The following is an 18,158-nucleotide window of genomic DNA, read 5'->3' as shown; positions in this document are numbered from 1 at the left end:
CACAATAAAAAAAAAGTAATGACAAGTGTTGGCAAGAATGTGGAGAAATTGGAACCCTCATGCACCGTCAATTAAATACAAATGGTGCAGCCACTGTGGAAAACAATCAGGCAGTTTCTCAAAAGGTTAAAGATCTGATCAAGCAATTCCATTTATAATTATATTCCCAAGAGAATGAAAATAATATGTTCACATAAAAAGTTGGACAGGAATGTTCAAAGCAGTGTTAGTAACAACACCAAAAAGTGGACGTAACCCAAAGGTTCATCAAATGATGAGTAGATTTTAAGAAATGTGGTCACTTCATGCAATGAAATGTTACTCAGCAATAAACAGGAATGAAGTACTGGTGATACGTGCTACAAAAGAGATGTACCTTGAAAACATTATGCTAAATAAAAAAAGGCAGTCACAAAGGAGCACCTACTGTGTGATTCCACTGATATGTAATGTGCAGAACAGACAAATCTAGAGAGACTGAGAGGACAGTAGTGGTTCCTGAGGGCCAGGAAGAGTGGGGAGGTGGAAGCTGGCACAAGGTGGTTGGTAAAGGGCACAGGGCTACTTTTTAGGGGGATGAAAATGTCCCCAAACTGACTGTGATGATGACTGTGTAACTCTGTGAATACAGAAAAAGGCACTGAACCGTACACTTTAAATGAGTGAACTGCATGGTATGTTCGTTATGTCTCAGTAAAGCTGCCACCAAAATTGTTTGGACTTGGTGCTGGTGCCAGGGTTCAGGACATAGAGCAGTGGTTCTCAAGCCTCTGGCCCTTTAAATACAGTTCCTCATGTTGTGACCCAACCATAAAATTATTTTCATTGCTACTTCATAACTGTAATGCTGCTACTGTTATGAATCGTAAAGTAAATATCTGATATGCAGAATGGTCTCAGGCGAACCCTGTGAAAGAGTCGTTCGACCGCCAAAGGGGTCACGACCCACAGGTTGAGAACCACTGACATAGAGAGTTAACAGTAGGCCCTTTTTATAGAAAAGTGATAAAGAAAAAGCTGTCTTTTTCACTTATACCAAGTCTATAAAATTAACAGAAAAATCTATATTTCACTACTTAAAGCATTGAATGATATCTATTTCCCCAAATTAGGTGAATTTTGGGTCCCAAAACTGATTTAAAATTACCTTCTGTTTTGGCTTTTTAGACTGAATTTCCATGTCAGCTGGACTTGGTTTTGAATCTCCAGGGAAACCAAGCTTTTCATTATCACATTCATGTAATTTCTGTTTTGCAACTTTTAGGAGTTTTTTAAGTCTGAAGAAATGTACAAAACAAATATGTCAAATTCTTTAAGATTAAGTATTTAGTTATTATTTAAACAGATATTATGTTTATAAAATCATATAAAATAAACAAATCTATAAATTATGATGCTCTCATTTGTTCTAATCTAATATTTTCTGAAAGCATACTAGCTAAATTATAATCTTCTGTAAATAAAATGAAAAAAAGCCATGACATATGTGATATGGGTATATAGTTAATATTGTAACTATATAGAGTCCTTATATTCATTTGACTATGTTAATATAAAACATTAACCTATTATTAAATATCAACTAGAAACCAGAAATCAGTATCCAAGGTGAAAAAGAAAACACAATTACATGTGAAAGTTTTGGAAAGACACAAAAATATCTTTTGGTACCTACTGACAATAGTCTACAAGAAGGAAGAAAAGTACCAACATCCAGGAGATCATTCAAAATAGAAGGAGAAACAAGAAAGAAGAATCTTTGAAGTCTGAGTGGAAGGGGAAAGCAGAAAGAGGCAGGGGTTTAGAAGAAGGTAAATCAGAGAGATAATGTGGAAAAGTCTCTTCAAGACTGTTTTAAGAAAAGATCTTTGCTAGCACAATGTTAAGAAAGTGAAAGGGTTATAATATAGAGAAAGACAGTAAAGTGAGAGGAAACACACTGAGAGAATCAAAGAACAAACTTAAGAATTCAGCCAACAAACAGAAAGGAAGCCATGTGGGGGCTCCCCAGACATGGGAAAAATGCCATTGTGTTTCTATGAGTGATAAACACAGGATTACCCAGCTTCTTTAAATCATACAAACATTTTGTATATGTGATCTCTTTTATAACTAAAAAAAGAGAAAGAAACATAGGCCAAATCAAGATAATTATTGGCATTGTTAAACAGTGACACAGATAGGTTTTAGTTATTAAATTACTAGAGGCACAGTGCACGAATTCGTGCACAGGTGGCACCACTCGGCCTGGCCAGTGATTGGGGCTGATTTTGGCCATCTTGCCCAGTCCCAATTGGGGCCAATCGGGGCTGGCTGGCCAAGGGGAGGGACTGTGGGAGGTAGGCCAACTGCGGGAGGTTGGCCTTGGGTGTGCACTGACCACCAGGGGACAGCTCCTGCATTGAGCATCTGCCCCCTGGTGGTCAGTGGGTATCATTTCAACCAGTGGACCAGTCGTTCAGTCAACCGGTAGTAACAGTCACTTATATATACACTAGTAGCTCGGTACACAAAAATTTGTGCACTTGGGGGTGAGGGTGAGGGGTGGGGCCAGACCCCTCAGCCCGACCTGCATCCTCTGTCATGTTTCGAGACCCTGGCCACTCCTGGCCTAGGCACAGGCCTACAGGCTTGGGGTGGCCTGGTTCCTGAGGCCCCATTTTATCAAGAGAACAAAGTCAGCGTTAGTTACAGCCCTCACTGAACCCAGTACACTGCATCTGTGCATACAACTGCCTCATTCATGTGCCTGCTTTGCCCTACTGAATTACTAACATCTTGAGGACATAGCTCTGTCTTATCCTGCTTCAAATTTCGGTGCCTGTCCTGGTGACAAGGACCTGAGAGGTTTGCTGAGTGAGTGAATAATGAGTGAGTGAATGAGTGAATGAATGATTGAGTAAATGAATGAGCAAGCAGCTAAGGGGCAGGAATTTCTGCTGTGTTGCCATGGCAACAGGGCAGAAGTTCTGGCCCCACTCCCGGCTGCCTGAAGCCCACGTGGGAAAGTTCCCGCCCTGCTCCCAATGCCTGGAGCCCCTCTCCTGGCCGCCTAACATCTTGAGAACATAGCTCTGTCTTATCCTGCTTCAATTTCAGTGCCTGCCCTGGTACCAGGGACCTGAGAGGGTTTGCTGAGTGAGTGAATGACTGAATGAATGAGCGAGTGAATGAGTGAATGAATGAGCAAGTAAATGAATGAGCAAGCAACTACTGGTAGCAATAGTTCGCACACCGCTCTGGGCTGCCTGACGCAAACCCCGGGCAGTTCCCGCCCTGCTCCCAGGGGGCCCACTCCCCTCTCCCAGTTGCATAGTTTGTGCAGAGCAAAGGTGGTCCGGGTGTGCGTGTTGGCAGATCCGTGCATTAGCACCCACCAACCCAGGATCCCCACGGGAGGGCCATTTCTAGGCATGGCCATTGGCAGATTGGTGCATTAGCACCTGCCAACCTGGGATCCCCACGGGAAGGCTGTTTGTGGGCGCTGCTGGTGGCTGATCAGTGCATTAGCACCTGCCAGCCACGAATCCCAGCAGGAGAGCCATTTCTGGGCGTGGCCATTGGCAGATCGGTGCATTAGCACCTGCCAACCTGGGATCCCTGGGCGGTCCGTTTGCAGGTGCAGCAGGTGGCTGATCAGTGCATTAGCACCCGCCAACCCGGGATCCCCGGGTGGGCCATTTTTGGGTGTGTCCAGTGGCAGATCTCTGTGGTCAGCCCTGGGTCGGTCCCATACGCTCTGCCTGCCACCCGGGTCGCAGATAGCAGGCCTGGATGGCAGCGGGACAGGCAGGATGGTGCTGTCCTGTCAAGCCTGTAGTATGCAAATTAGCCGCCATCTTTGTTGGCAGTTAACCGCCATCTTGGTTGGCAGTTAATTTGCATATCACCCAGATTAGCCAATGGGAAGCATGTCGGAGGTATCATTAATTACCATGCTTGCCTATTATTCGGAAGGACTAGAGGCCCGGTGCACAAAAATTTGTGCACTCAAGGGAGGGGGGAGCAGGAATCCCTCAGCCCAGCCTGTGCCCTCTCGCAGTCTGGGACCCCTCAGGGATGACCACCTGCTGGCTTAGGCCCGCTCCCCGGGGGATTGGGCCTAAGATGGCAATCAGGCATCTCTCTGGCAGTCTGGCAGCCCTTGGGGGATGTCCACTTGCCAACGGGGAGCAGACTTAAGCTGTAGTCAGACATTCTTAGCACTGTTGAGGAGGCAGGAGAGGCTCCCACCACCACCGCTGTACTGGCAGCCATCAGCCTGGCTTGTGGCTGAGCAGAGCTCCTCCCATGTGAGAGAACTCTGACCACCAGAGGGCAGATCCTGCATTAAGCATCTGCCCCCTGGTGGTCAGTATGTGTCACAGTGACCAGCCAGTCCAGTCCTTCTGCTGTTAGGGTCAGTTTGCATATTACCCTTTTACTATATAGGATAGAGGCCTGGTGCACGGGTGGGGGCTGGCTGGTTTGCCCTGAAGGGTGTCCCGGATCAGGTTGGGGGTCCCACTTGGGTGCCTGGCCAGCCTGGAAGAGGGAATGATGGCTGTTTGCAGCTGGTCACACCCCCTTCAGGGTGGGGGTCTCCACTGGTGAGCCTGGCCTGTCTGGGTGAGCCTGAGGGCCGTTTTCAGGCTGGCAGGTGACTGAAGCTCCCAACCTCTCCTTTTTTTCTTTTTTTTTTTTTTGATTCTGGGATTTATTTACCTTCTATGGCTGTCACTGGAACTGAGAGATGGCTTTAGCTCTGAGGCTTGGCTCCAGCTCTGAGACCTCGGCTGCTGAAAGCAGGTATCTGCTTTTGTTTGGCTTCTATAATTGAAACACTCTTACAGCTCCAGCTCTGAGGACCGGCTGGCTGAAAGCAGGTTTCTGGGCTCTGTTTAGCTTCTATAATTGCAACATAGTTGCTTAGAGTGCAGCTCAGAGGCCGGCAGTAGCAGGTGGGGAACCTTGGCTTCCTCCATCACTGGAGCAAGCCAGCCTTCTCTTCGCTTCAGCTGCCTGGCTGCCGGCCACCATCTTGGTTGGCAGTTAATTTGCATATCTCGCTGACTAGCCAATGGGAAGGGTAGCGAAGTTGCAGTTAATTACCATGTTTGTCTATTATTAGATAGGATAGATTTGCGTGCAGAAGGAATGCACACTATGAGAAGAAGGGAATATCACCAAAGAGAGCCGATATGTAGCAGAATTAACAACTCAAGGTAGACATGAAAAGCACAATTGACAGGATATGCAAAAGGCATCCTCATTATGGTTTTACGAATCATAAAAAAGTAAGTACAATATCATGTCCTTCAAAGCAGTTTCAGATTGTGGTGTGTGTTTCTCCAGTAAGTTTTTAAAGAGGATAATTTAATTGTAAAAATTCACAGAGGAAATAAATTTTATTTTAGTTTTAATAAAGTAAAATGAAAGTTAAATCTTAATTCATGGCAGAAATGTTCTGAAATATTAAAATCTTACCGAGTAATCTCTTTTTCTAAATCACCAATTTCATTTACTTCTTGCTGCAACCTCTGCTGCAGAAATATATTTAAGTCAATATATTTCTTTAACTCTTCTTTTTTGTGCTGACATTTTTAAAAAAAAAAATTTAAAGAAAATTATTTTTAAAAATCTAGAGACTCTTCTTTTTTAAAAATATGATTTCTAATGAATTCATGAATAACATGCGTAGACAAGTTTATAAATGGTAGTAGACAGGTTTATAAAATCTAGTTTATAAACTTGATGCCAATAGGACAGATTTAAAAAATAATGACTTCTTACAGCAGCTTAAATTGATTTTACATTTTCACCACTTTCTTTATGGAAATTAAATTGCCAAAGTTTGTGAAAACAGAGGTTTTGATATATAAATTACTAAGGGCTAAAATACTTTTTAAGGCTACATTGACCTTTTAGTTTCTAAAGATGCCCTAGAAACATTTTCATCAATAGTTCAAGATATTCCAGGTTCAATTAAATCACATCTTACTAAGGTAATCTTTGAAAGCTTCCCATGCAGTCCCCATTACCTTATGGGGGTAATCTGACTTTAGGATGAGGTAGAATCTCATTCTCTGTAAGCTTCTTCCATAGGTTTCATTTTCTACTTTTCTGTTAAACACTTTCCTCTTTAAATAAAATGTCTTCTCTATGTTACATAAAATCATAACTTTTACTTGATTTTTGTAGCTTTTTCTGTCATCCTGTTGTCCCCACCCATTAAATATAACATTATTTTTAATGCAAAGGTCTCACCCATTTATTCATATTTTCACCACTCAATCTTTTTTCTTTCTTTCTTTCTTTCTTTTTTTTTTACATAAGAGGCTGACTTTCAATTCTATAATTTCACTAAAATTTTTTGGAGAGTCATCTTCTTTTAGTCCTTTAATGCTTTACTTCTCAGCAGAGACTGATAACAGTGATCATATACACACTGTCCCTCCAGTCCTTCAACTGCGCATCATTTCTAAACAGTAAACATGATGTACAGTCTTCCACACTGTCTATTGCTTTTTTATTTATTTATTTTTGCTTGGTTTTGGGGGGAAAGAAGTGGTTGCATGTTTATTTTTCTTCACCCTGCTGAATGCCATAGACTAGAACTACATTGAGGTTGAAGGGAGATGTAACAAGTTTAAGAAACTCAATACCTGGTTTTACAATTTGATAACCTTTGTTTTGAATATTTAAACTAAAGATAAGGGCTAAAGATTATGTACTTAGCATGAGAAAATAAGTATATAATCAATACCACAGAAATTATGAGGAATTTCAAAAGGACAGAAAGATAATAGCATCTAACAAGGAATCCCTAAAAGACAGAAAGCTAATAGGATCAACTCCCAGACATACACAGAAGAGGAATACCCTGAAGAATAAATTAGGGGAGCTCCAGTCCAGCAGTGGCTAGAGACAGTGGTCACCAGAGACAATAGGGTGTTTTTTCACCTTTTAGTATGGAAAATTTCTAACAAACAAAAGAAGATAGAATATTATATTGGCCCTCCATAGGTTCATCGCCCTGGTTTACAATTTTATTTTTAATTTCTTTTCTACCTTACTTCTTTTTTATTTTCTTTCCATCACAATGTATCCCCACTATGGCCTTTTCCATCTCCACCCAACTCCATCACACACCTGGAAATCATCTGTTGTCCATGTCCATGAGTTCTCTCTAATTTTTTCTCTTTTTGTTCCATCCCTACACCATCCCCCAACACCACCACAGCAAGCAGCAGACAAGTACCATATGATTTTACACATATATGGAATTTAATGAACAAACTGAACTACCAAGCAAAATAGAAACAGACTTCCAGAAAGCAGTCTATTCCCTTCTTAAAATTCTCTCAGAGATACTTCAATCTCAACACTTCAAACCAGATTCCCTAATCAACATTTCTAGCCTTGACCCCTTTACTGAGGTCATCTGTACTTTTCCTTTTCCCTTCTTGCTCCTCATAAACAATATCCTCAACCACACACTCATAAACCATGAGTGACCTGGATCGCCCTTGTAGATTGCTAAGCTTGTACATTTTATGTTGATTCTTACTGGCGTTACTTTGAGTGTACTACTGTTGTGTTCTGAGTTTGGGGGCACCTTCACCCTTAGGATGTTGACCAGCATTCTCTGTCTTGTTTTTCTCTTATAATGCAAATGTTATTTTTGCAAGTGGCAGATTATCAATTACTTGCCTTTAAAAATAATAATACATTCTTATTTCATAGATACCTGACCAATAAAAGTCTTCTGAAGTTCTTTTCACATGTTATCTCAACTATATTGTTTGAAGGCTTGGGAAAGCTAGAGCTATCTTCTTCTTGCCAATGCAGAAGACTCTTTACCTCAACATTCTGTTGATCAAATATCTTGGTTTGAATTCCAAGACTGCCACTGATATCAAGTATTTAGTTGTATCTTAACTATAGTTAAGCTCAAATGTGTTCAATGTATACACAGATAGGTACACTTATATCAAATAATATCCCCCACAGGCAAATTAACACATAGAAAGACAAGATTATATCTTGGGAAGAAAATTAAGACAATGGGGAATTCAAGGCTAAAGCATTCCACACAAATGAGATGACAAGTGCAGAAATGAATGAGGTCAGTGAGAGTTGAAACAGAGAATGCTTCATAGAGGGGGGATTGGGAGCCAGGTCCGAATAGATATAGGATGAGGCAGGAGGGAAAGAAACTGAAAAGACAGAATGGACAGCATGAGTAAAGGCAGAGAGATGCTGAAATCAGGCCAGTTATCTCAGAGGATAAAAATCCCATGACAACGCCCTGACTGGTTTGGCTCAGTGGATAGAGCATCAGCCTGCGGACTGAAGGGTCCCAGGTTCGATTCCGGTCAAGGGCATGTGGCTGGGTTGCAGGCACATCCCCAATAGGGGGCGTGCAAGAGGCAGCTGAATCGATGTTTCTCATCGATGTTTCTAACTCTGTATCCTTCTCCCTCTCCCTTCCTCTCTGTAAAAAATCAATAAAGTATATTCAAAAAATAAATCCCATAACAAGAAGAGAAAAACCTGTGTTCACACAATGACTTGTACAAATAGTACTCATAGTTGAATTACTAACAACCAAAAAGTGAAAACAATACAAATTTCCATCAATTGATAAATGGATAAGTGGAAGAGCCACATGATGAAGTATTGTTCGGCAATAAAAAGAAAGAAATAAAATATTGTTATGTGCCATAATGTGCACACACTTTAAAATATGAGATTAAGGGAAAGAAGCCAGTCCAAAGGACTATAACTTCTGTGATTGCATATATATGAAATATCCAGAATAAGCTAATCAATAGAGACAGAAATGAGACTGGTTTTTGCAAGGAACTGGTAGTTACTGCTAAGTGGTGTGGAGTTTGTTTCTGGAGTGATAAAAATATCATATAATTGACTGAGGTGATAGATGCACAACTTTCTGAATATGTTTAAAATATTGAATCATATAATTTATACAATGTGTGAATTATATCAATATTTTAAAAATATCCATTAGTGGATCTAGAATTAATTTTTTTAGTTGTCATTTGTGGATGTACATATTCCAATGATCTGAACATTTCCATGCTTTCATAATATTTCCAAGTGAGAAAAAATGAAAGATATGCCTACTTCAACTGGTTTGTAGAGTGACCTTCCCGCACAAAACCCTTCATCTCTTGCTGTCTGGGAAGCAAGTTGTAGGTCTCCTTTTGATGTCTGGCAATGCTCAAGATCCTGTGCAGCGGTAGCCGGTCTAGACCGGTATGATTCATCTTCTGCTTCCAGTCTTCCTCTGTTTTGTTGTTCATCCTCCAGTTTACTGTTTAGCACAGTATTCTCAACTCTCAGAACTTCAAGCTGCTCATTGTGTGGAAATACTGTTTCTCTTATTGTCTTTTGAAGATGGTCATTCTTTTTGTTGACAATTGCAATGTCCTCAAAATGTTCTTTTTCCATTTCTTGCTTCTGATTTTTTGCCGTGTCTATTTCCAGTCTCAGCTTGGCATTTTCATCCCGCAACATGCAATTTTCATGCAATAGACTTTCTTCTTTTTCAGAACTTTCAGGAACCTAAATAACACAAAGGAGACTTTTAGCTACAACATTGAAAAACATGCCATGATAGCTTCTGAAATTAAAGAATAACTATGTTTATAATTTCAAAAATTGCAATAAGTAGGTATCCTTCTGGAAAAAATAGAGTTGGATCCAATTCTTTAACTTTTTCCAAGCACAAAATCTCTTAATTTCAAAAATTTAATATACAATTATGAATTTTTAAAATGAAAAATATCACAAGAGAATTATAAGAGTCTCAAAATTGGAAAGGGTTTTCCTGAATCACCACAAATCAAGAATGCATTAAGTAATTGATTACTAACTCCTACACTTAAAAATTGAGATTACAGTCTGAACACACAGCTGCTCCACAGTAAGAGTATTAACCCTATATATATTAGGATAAACTAAATTTCTTAAAATTTTTTCCCCAATATTATCCCATAGATATTCTATTTTTCTAATACATTCCTAGATAGTTATAAAGACTACCTCCATGAACAACGGATAACCAAGCATTTTCCTAAGCACTTCTACATCCATCAATGACCTCATTCAGTTATCACAATCTGGAGTGGAGGGGATAAAAGATAAACAAGTTCAGGATTTTCCCCAGGTTTTCAGACTCCACAATTCGTGCTCTTGCACCAGTCCATAGTTCCTCTCCAGTGTGGATATAAAAACACAAAAGAAGCCTATGTTTCAAAAATCAAATGATGAATAAGTGAAATTTACAGAGTCTTCTTAGAAAATCATGAGTTTTTTGTTGCTGCAATAACTTTCATTTCTTGTTCATGATGTTTAAAGTAATACTAAATGAGCAATGTGTGTGTGGGGGGGGGAGAAGGAATACACTGAACTACTTTAGTAGGAATAAGATAATTATCAATAAGTTGTCACTAAGTATATATTGCAGCATGCCATTCTTTTCAGAAGTCCTCTGTATTAAAATGGGATGCTACTTAGAGCAAAGTGTTACTTTTCTCAAAAGTAGAAAAATGACATCTAAAATAACATCTTTGAACTGGTTATACCCTCCTTCAGTGGAAGTGAAAACTAGCCTCCTTATTGATATATCAAGGAAATAAAATCACTGCCCAAATTTGGAATATCTGTTGTTAGTAACAATATCTTTGAGATTATGGAAAACACATTGATTCCTACGGAAAATATTAAAAGCCTCCCCTTAGGATGAGGCCATTGTGAAGTCACTACTTGACTGTTTGAGACAAATGGATTTGAATTAACAATATCATTTTATCTAATGGACCCAAAATGTCACCCCTATCACACACACACACACACACACACACACACACACACACACACACACATTTTCTAAATCCTCTATAGTTTCCATATGTACAGTATTGTTTTTTTTAAATATATACACACCCATGGATGCTCACACACATTTGAAAATGACTAAATAAGCTATCTCAGAATTCATTTTCTTATGAGCTATTTCTATCTCCTTTGGTTTGCAAAGGTGTTTGGTCAGAATTCCATCTTGTAATATTCTGGCATTCTGTTCTTGAGAAAATTGGCTCTGAGTGTAATCTCACTCTTCTACAACCCAGGGACACATTTCATTGAGTTTTTGGTCTCATACAATTAAAAAATATAACCGAAGCTTAAGAGCAGTACCTTAAACAAACTGTGAAAAGGAAGTAGCCTGTTTTAGCACAGTGATTTTTCCTCCCCATGAAAAAGTCAAATTTTAAGTGATTGCCGCATTTGTCATAGAGCAAAAATACAGTATTCTGAAATAAAATTTCTTTATGAACATTTTAATAGTTCCATCACCATCTCAAAGCAATTTAGCCTGTATGTTAACATTTTTTAAAAGCCAAAATTAGCATTTATGTTAATGAATAAGCTCAATTTATTTTCCATTTCTTCTTTTAAAAAACATACACAGATCATCTGTTATATGCCATGACTAGTAACAAATTAATAATTTTAGTCATAAATGTCAAAGTTCAGATTTTTTTAAAACGACATATTTTATTGATTGTTTTATTTTTAAAAAGAGAGGAAGGGAGAAAGATAGAGAGTTAGAAACATCTATGAGAGAGAAACATCGATCAGCTGCCTCCTGCTCATCTCCTACTGGGGATGTGGGGATATGCCTGCAAACCAGGTACATGCCCTTGACCGGAATCGAACCTGGAACCTTTCAGTCGGCAGGCCGACGCTCTATCCACTGAGCCAAACCGCTTTTGGCCAAAGTTCAGGTTTTGAACGAGATGACATTTTTGGATTTGCTTTAAACATAATAATATACATTAAAATTAAAGGGATATAAATATTGATGAAGTACTGTTAGATATAAGAGATTTTTCCCAAAGATAAATTTACCTCATTCTCTGTTATAATATCCAATGTGATGTTTTGTGTTCTAATAGTGGTTTCAAGTTGTGGGTTCATTTCAACTTCTTTAATAGAGTGCTCTTCTTTCTTTCTTAACTGCACCCTATTTTTCTCATATAACAGATCAGCTTTTCGTCTCTTCTCTTTTTCTTCTCTTAAGGTGAATCTGCAGTTAAATATAACCAAAGCTGTGATCAACATAAGATAGCCTGTTATATTTATACTAGAGGCCCGAAGCACAAAATTCTTGCAAGGGGCTGAACCCTCGCAGCCCCTTTGCAGCCACAGCTTCATCCGGAAGGTCGTCTGGACGGTCATTCTGCTGTTTGGTCTAATTAGCATATTAGCTCTTTATTATATAGGGTGATGTCTTGCTTAAACCTCATGGTAACCACAAAGCCAAACCTCCAGCAGATTCACAAAAAATAAAGAGCAGAAATCAAACCACACTATGGAAAATCTTCAGTTCACAGAGCAAGGCAGCAAGAGAGGGAGAATGGAGCAATGGAACTACAAAACAGCCAGAAAACAACAAGAGAGCATTGTAAGTCATTACCTGTCAATAATTATTTTGTAAATGGATTGACTTCAATCAAAAGGCATAGGATGACTCGGGGTAATGAACACACAATGCAGTGGACAGAGAGTGTGCTATAGAACTGCACAACTGGAACCTGTATAATGTTGTTAACCGAAGGCACCTCAATAAATTCAATAAAGAGAAAGGCCTAGAATGACTTTATGGATTATAATAAGAACAAACTATATGCTGCCTACAAGAGACTCAATTCATTCATTTTTTTAAAACATTTTAATCCTCACCCGAGGATATGCTCATTGGTTTTAGAAAGAGGGAAACGGAAAGACAGAGACAGACAGACAGACAGGGAAACATCAATGTGAGGCAGCCAATGTATTGATTGGCTGCCTCCCATTATATCCAGACCAGATATCAAACTTGACTGGAAATGGATCTATAAACTTTTGGTATAATGGATGGCCCTCCAATCAACCTAGCCACACAGACCAGGGCTCAATTCATTCTTAAAGATACTTAAAGGCGCAACACAAAGAGATGGAAAGGATATTCCTTGCAAGTAGAAATCAAATGGGAACAGTTGTAATTATACCTGTATCAGACAAAACAGAATTTAATCCAAAAACTGGAACAAGAGACAAAGAAGGTCTTTTATAAGGGGGTTACTTTATAAAGAAGATATAACAATCATAAATATGTATGTACTCAACATTGGTTACCCTAAAATATTAAATAAATACTAACAGAACTAAAGGTAGAAATAAACAACAATACAATAATAGTAGGGGGAATCAATACTCTACTTTCAGCCATGAAAGATCAACTAGACACAAAATCAACAAGGAAATGTTGAATTTGAACAAAACATTAGACCAAATGGACATAACAAACATTTATAGAACAGTCATACATATTTTATCACTGTTTCAAAGAGATAGCTGCACTCCCATGTTCACTACAACCTTATTCACAATAGCAAAATTTATAAATTAAGTGTTCACCAATACATAAACAAATAAAGAAGATGTGGTATGTATATATGTTTGTATGTATGTGTGTATTATATATATGAATATGTATCTGTATGTATATATATAATATATGTGTGTATACACACAAATACACACACATGCACACACACACACACAGAGGCATTTTATGAGGCATGAGAAGGAAGGAAATCCTACTCCTAAGGGCAGAAATTGAATAGTGGAAAATAATTATAAGAAATATCAATCATGCTTTATTAACAGTGATTGTTTTGTTCTGGTTAAAGACAACATATTCTCATCTGTCTGGGAATTTCCCCCAGCTCCCTTAGACTTGAGAGCTACCCTGGAAATGTGGTCCATCTTCCTTAACTGCTTATTATCATGGAAAGATTAATAACCTTGTTGGTGAAACAATGGAGTCCCAGCCTGCATTGGTGTAATCTGTAACCATTATATCCAATTTTATTTCTTTTGCCTTCTTCCCATTCCTGTAATATCCATTTTTATTGCTTTTGAATCATACCCACTCTTATTTTTTTTTTGCCTCCTTACCCATGTAATCTTTGTCTTACTACCACATATAAGTTGGCTTTTGGTGTGGGGGTTGCAAAGCAAATTTTCTTGGATGACCTGCTGCTCTCTCATATTGTCAGCATTATTGGAATAAATGTCATATATCTTCATATATGATTAAACCCTGTCTGATGTACAGCATAGTGATTATAGTTAATACTGTAATATATACTTGAAAGTTGCTAAAGGAGTAGATCTAAAGATTTTCACCACAAATAAAGAATTGGTAACTGTGCAATGTAATGGAAATGTGGACAAAGAATCCTGTGGTAATCATCATCTACACTAATAAAAGAGAAACATGGTAATTAGCGTACGACTGCTACCCTTCCCTTTGGCTAATCAGCATATCCTTATGCAAATTAACTGTCAGCCAAGATGGCGGCCAGCAGCCATGCACTGAAGCGAACAGGGAGGCTTGCTTGCTCCAGTGATGGCAGACTCCAACGTTCCCCGCCTGACTTGCCGGCCTCTCAGCTGCAACTCTAAGCAACTATGTTGCAAATATAGAAGCTAAACAAAACCCTAGAAACCAGTTTTCAGTCAGCCAGGCTTCAGCCAGCCGGACCGCAAGATTGTATCAAATACAGAAGGTAAACAAAGTAGCAGAGGCCTCAGAGCTAAAGCTGGCCCAGAATGAAAAAAAGAAAAGAAAAAAAGGAGCGTTTGGAAGCTTCAGTCACCTGCCAGCGTGAAAATGGCCCTCAGCCCCTCAGCCAGCCTGGCCAGGAACCCCAGTGGGGACCCCCACCCTGATCTAGGACAACCTTCAGGGCAAACCAGCCAGCCCCCACAAGTGCACCAGGCCACTATCCTATATAGTAAAAGGGTAATATGCCTCCTGGCACTGGGATCAGCGGACCAGCAAGGCCTCCCGGCACTGGGATCAGCGTGACAGGGGGCAGCGCCAAAACTCCCTGATCGCACTGCGGCTCTGTGTGTGGCGGGGGAAGGCGCCACAACCTCCCTCTCTGCCCTGCTCTGTTCATGACAGGGGAAGGCACCCCAACCCCCTGATCAGCTCTGCTCTGTGCCTGATAGGGGGGAGCTCCCCAATCTCCTGATTGCCCTGCGGCTCTGTGTTTGACAGGGTGTGGTGCATCAACCCCCTGATCGGCCCTGCTCTGTGTGTGACAGGGTGCGGTGCCCCAACCCCCCAATCGGCCCTACCCTGAGCGTGACTGAGGGTGGCACGGCAACCTCCCAATCCGCCCTGCTCTGTGCATGATGGGGCAGCGCCCCAACTCCCCAATCGGCCCTGCTCTGAGCCTGACCAGGGGTTGCACTTAGGGATTGGGCCTAACCTCTGCCACCCGGGAGCAGGCTTATGCCAGCAGATTGTATCTCCCGAGGGGTCCCAGACTGCGAGATGGCACAGGCTGGGCTGGGGACCCCCCTCCCCCCGCCCCCTGAGTGCACAAATTTTTGTGCACCAGGCTTCTAATAATATATAAAAAGCCAGACATCACGACCAAACAACTCGATGGACAACCGAACAGGAGGCTGCATGGGGCGACCAGGCTGGCAGGGGGATTAGTGAGGGATGACCAAACAACTGAACAGCAAGCTGTGTGGGGCGACCAGGCCCGCAGAGGGGGCAGTGAGCAGCAACCAGGCCAGCAAGAGGTGGCATTAGGGGCCACCTGGCCAGCAAAGGAAGGCAGTTCAGGGTGACCAGGCCTGCAGAAAAGGCAGTAAGGGGCGATCAGGCCTGAGGGGGGCCAGTTAGGGGCAACCAAGCCAGCAGGGGAAGCAGTAAAGTGCATCCAGGCTTGTGGGAGGGGGAGTTGGGAGAGACCAGGTCAACAGGGAGGGCAGTTAGGGGCGATCAGGCTGGCAGGCAGTGGTGATTAGGGTGTTCAGGCTGGCAGGTGGGGCAGTTAGGTGTGATCAGGCAGGCAGGCAGGTAAGCAGTTAGGAGCCAGCAGTCCCAGATTGTGAGGGGGATGTCTGACTGCCAGTTTAGGCCTGATCCCAGGAATCCCAAATTGAGGAGGGTGCAAGCTAGGCTGAAGGGACCCCCTTCCCATGCATGATTTTCATGCACTGGGCCTCTAATCCTATTTAATAAAGAGCTAATATGCAAATGGTCATCACGCCCTCATGCCCTCCTGCTGTTGCACCGGAGCTGTTCAGACACTGAACACTTGGGAGAGAGTAATGGGGACCAGCCAGGCACAAATGAGCTCCTGAGAGAGGAATGGGGACCAGCCAGACACAAATGAGCTCACAAGAGAGAAATGGAGACCAGTCAGGCTGGGGCCTGGGAGATGGACAAGCTGCCCGCCCCATGGTCCCAGGTGCCAGTGGCTGTTGCTGTGGCCTGGGAGAGGGACAAACCACCAGCCCCACAGTCCTTGGTGCCAGCAGCTGCACCTGTGCCTGCCACCTGGGAGAGGGACAAGCTGTCAACCCCAGAGTCCCAGGCGGCCATGGCTACCTACCAGGCAAAGCCACCCGCCCATGGTCCCCTGTGGCTGCAGCCAGCCTGGGTGAAACCAGCCCAGTTCCTGGTTGCCTGTGGCCAGTCAGAGGAAGGGAATTCTGGGTCCCAAGTGCCTACAACTGGCCAGATGAGGGAATCCTGGGTCCTAGGTATGGGGCAAAGCAGAGGCGGTTAGGGGTGAACAGGCCAGCAGGAGAGCAGTTAGGGGTGATCAAGCGTGCAGGTAGGGCAATCAGGCTAGCAGGCATAGGGGTTAACACTTGGAGTGCGGGAAACGAGTTAAGTCAGCTCGCGTGAATTGCGCGTACTCCGCGGGAGCCGTCTTTAACTCGGTTCATATAGATTTGCGGTGAAGTGCGGGAAACGTGTAAACTCGGGCCGATTGTAACTGCGTATTACCAAATATTTGTTTGTAATCCACCCTTTTGGTGGATGGAACAAAACCAAAAGACAGAGCCATCTTATATTTTGGCGGGAAATTCACCCGCACTCCAAGTGTTAAGAGTGATCAGGCAGGCAGGCAGGTGAGTGGTTAGGAGCCAATGGTCCCAGATTGTGAGAGTCAGTTGGACATCTTCCAAGGGGTCCCGGATTGGAGAGAGTGCAGGCTGGGCTGATGGACCCCCCCCCCCCCACCCTCCACCATGTATGAATTTCATGCACTGGGCCTCTAGTATAACAACCTAAAAGTGTATAAAATGAACAGAATTGTATACTTTCAAGATATACAATGATATCTGTCAATTATATCTCAAAAAACTAGAAAAAATTAGAAATTGGAAAAAATAAAATACTCACATACCATTTTATATATATATACTAGAGTCCTGGTACATGAATTCATGCACCAGCGGGGTCCCTCAGCCTGGCTTGCATGAGAGGGCTAAAACTGGCTCTCCAACATCCCTTAAGGGGTCCCTGATTGCAAGAGGGTGCAGGCCAGGCCGAGGGACCCCACAGGTGCAAGAATGGAAATGTGAGAGAGACATGAGAGGTGGGCCAGCCAGAGAGAAATTGTGGGAAAGCTCCAGGGCATGTCTGGCCCATGTCACTCAGTCCCAATCAGCTGGACCCGAACAGCAAGCTAACCTACAGGTTGGAGCATCTGCAACTTGGTGGTCAGTGCATGTCATAGTGAGCAGTTGAATGGCCTTAGCATGTCATTAGCATATTATGCTTTGATTGATTGAATAGACGACCAGTTGACCAGACACTTAGCATATTAGGCTTCTATTATATAGGACTAGAGGCCCGGTGCACAAAAATTTGTGCACTCCGGAGGGAAGGGGGGTCCCTCAGTCCGGCCTGTGCCCTCTCACAGTCTGGGAACTCTCGGGAGATAATGACCTGCTGGCTTAGGCCTGCTCCCGGGTGGCAGAGGGCAGGCCCAATTCCTAGGTGCAGCCCCTGGTCGGGCTCAGAGCAGTGCTGATTGGGGAGTTGGGGCGCCGCCCTCTGTCATGCACAGAGCAGGGCATATCAGGAGGTTGCGATGCCACCTTCAGTCATGCTCAGGGTAGGGCCAATTGGGGGGTTGGGGCACCGCCCCCTGTCACACTCAAGGCAGGGTCGATGGGGAGGTTGCAGCGCCACCCCCTGTCACGCACAGAGCGGGGCCAATCAGGGGGTTGGGGCTCTGTACCTTGTCACGCACAGAGCAGGGCCCATTGGGGGGTTG

General features: G+C 42.4%; 1 protein-coding gene across 1 annotated transcript in view; it reads right to left on the bottom strand.

Annotated features, from left to right (window-relative positions):
• Positions 1-18,158, bottom strand: part of LOC139021728 (ankyrin repeat domain-containing protein 26-like) — an 83,585-nt gene that overhangs the window by 26,042 nt on the left and 39,385 nt on the right. Inside the window, exons 12-15 of the mRNA XM_070432258.1 lie at positions 11,920-12,097; positions 9,130-9,570; positions 5,467-5,573; positions 1,148-1,277 (exon numbers count right to left, since the gene is read on the bottom strand). Of these exons, the coding sequence (XP_070288359.1) occupies positions 1,148-1,277; positions 5,467-5,573; positions 9,130-9,570; positions 11,920-12,097 (856 nt within the window). The remainder of the gene's footprint in view (positions 1-1,147; positions 1,278-5,466; positions 5,574-9,129; positions 9,571-11,919; positions 12,098-18,158) is intronic.

The sequence above is a fragment of the Myotis yumanensis genome, unplaced genomic scaffold (genome assembly GCF_028538775.1).
Source record: "Myotis yumanensis isolate MYYU_CA2020_CCGP unplaced genomic scaffold, mMyoYum1.0.hap1 SCAF_1, whole genome shotgun sequence".
NCBI classification, from domain to species: domain Eukaryota; kingdom Metazoa; phylum Chordata; class Mammalia; order Chiroptera; family Vespertilionidae; genus Myotis; species Myotis yumanensis.
The sequence above is the reverse complement of the archived record's forward strand: the minus strand, read 5'-3'. Positions and strand labels throughout refer to the sequence as shown.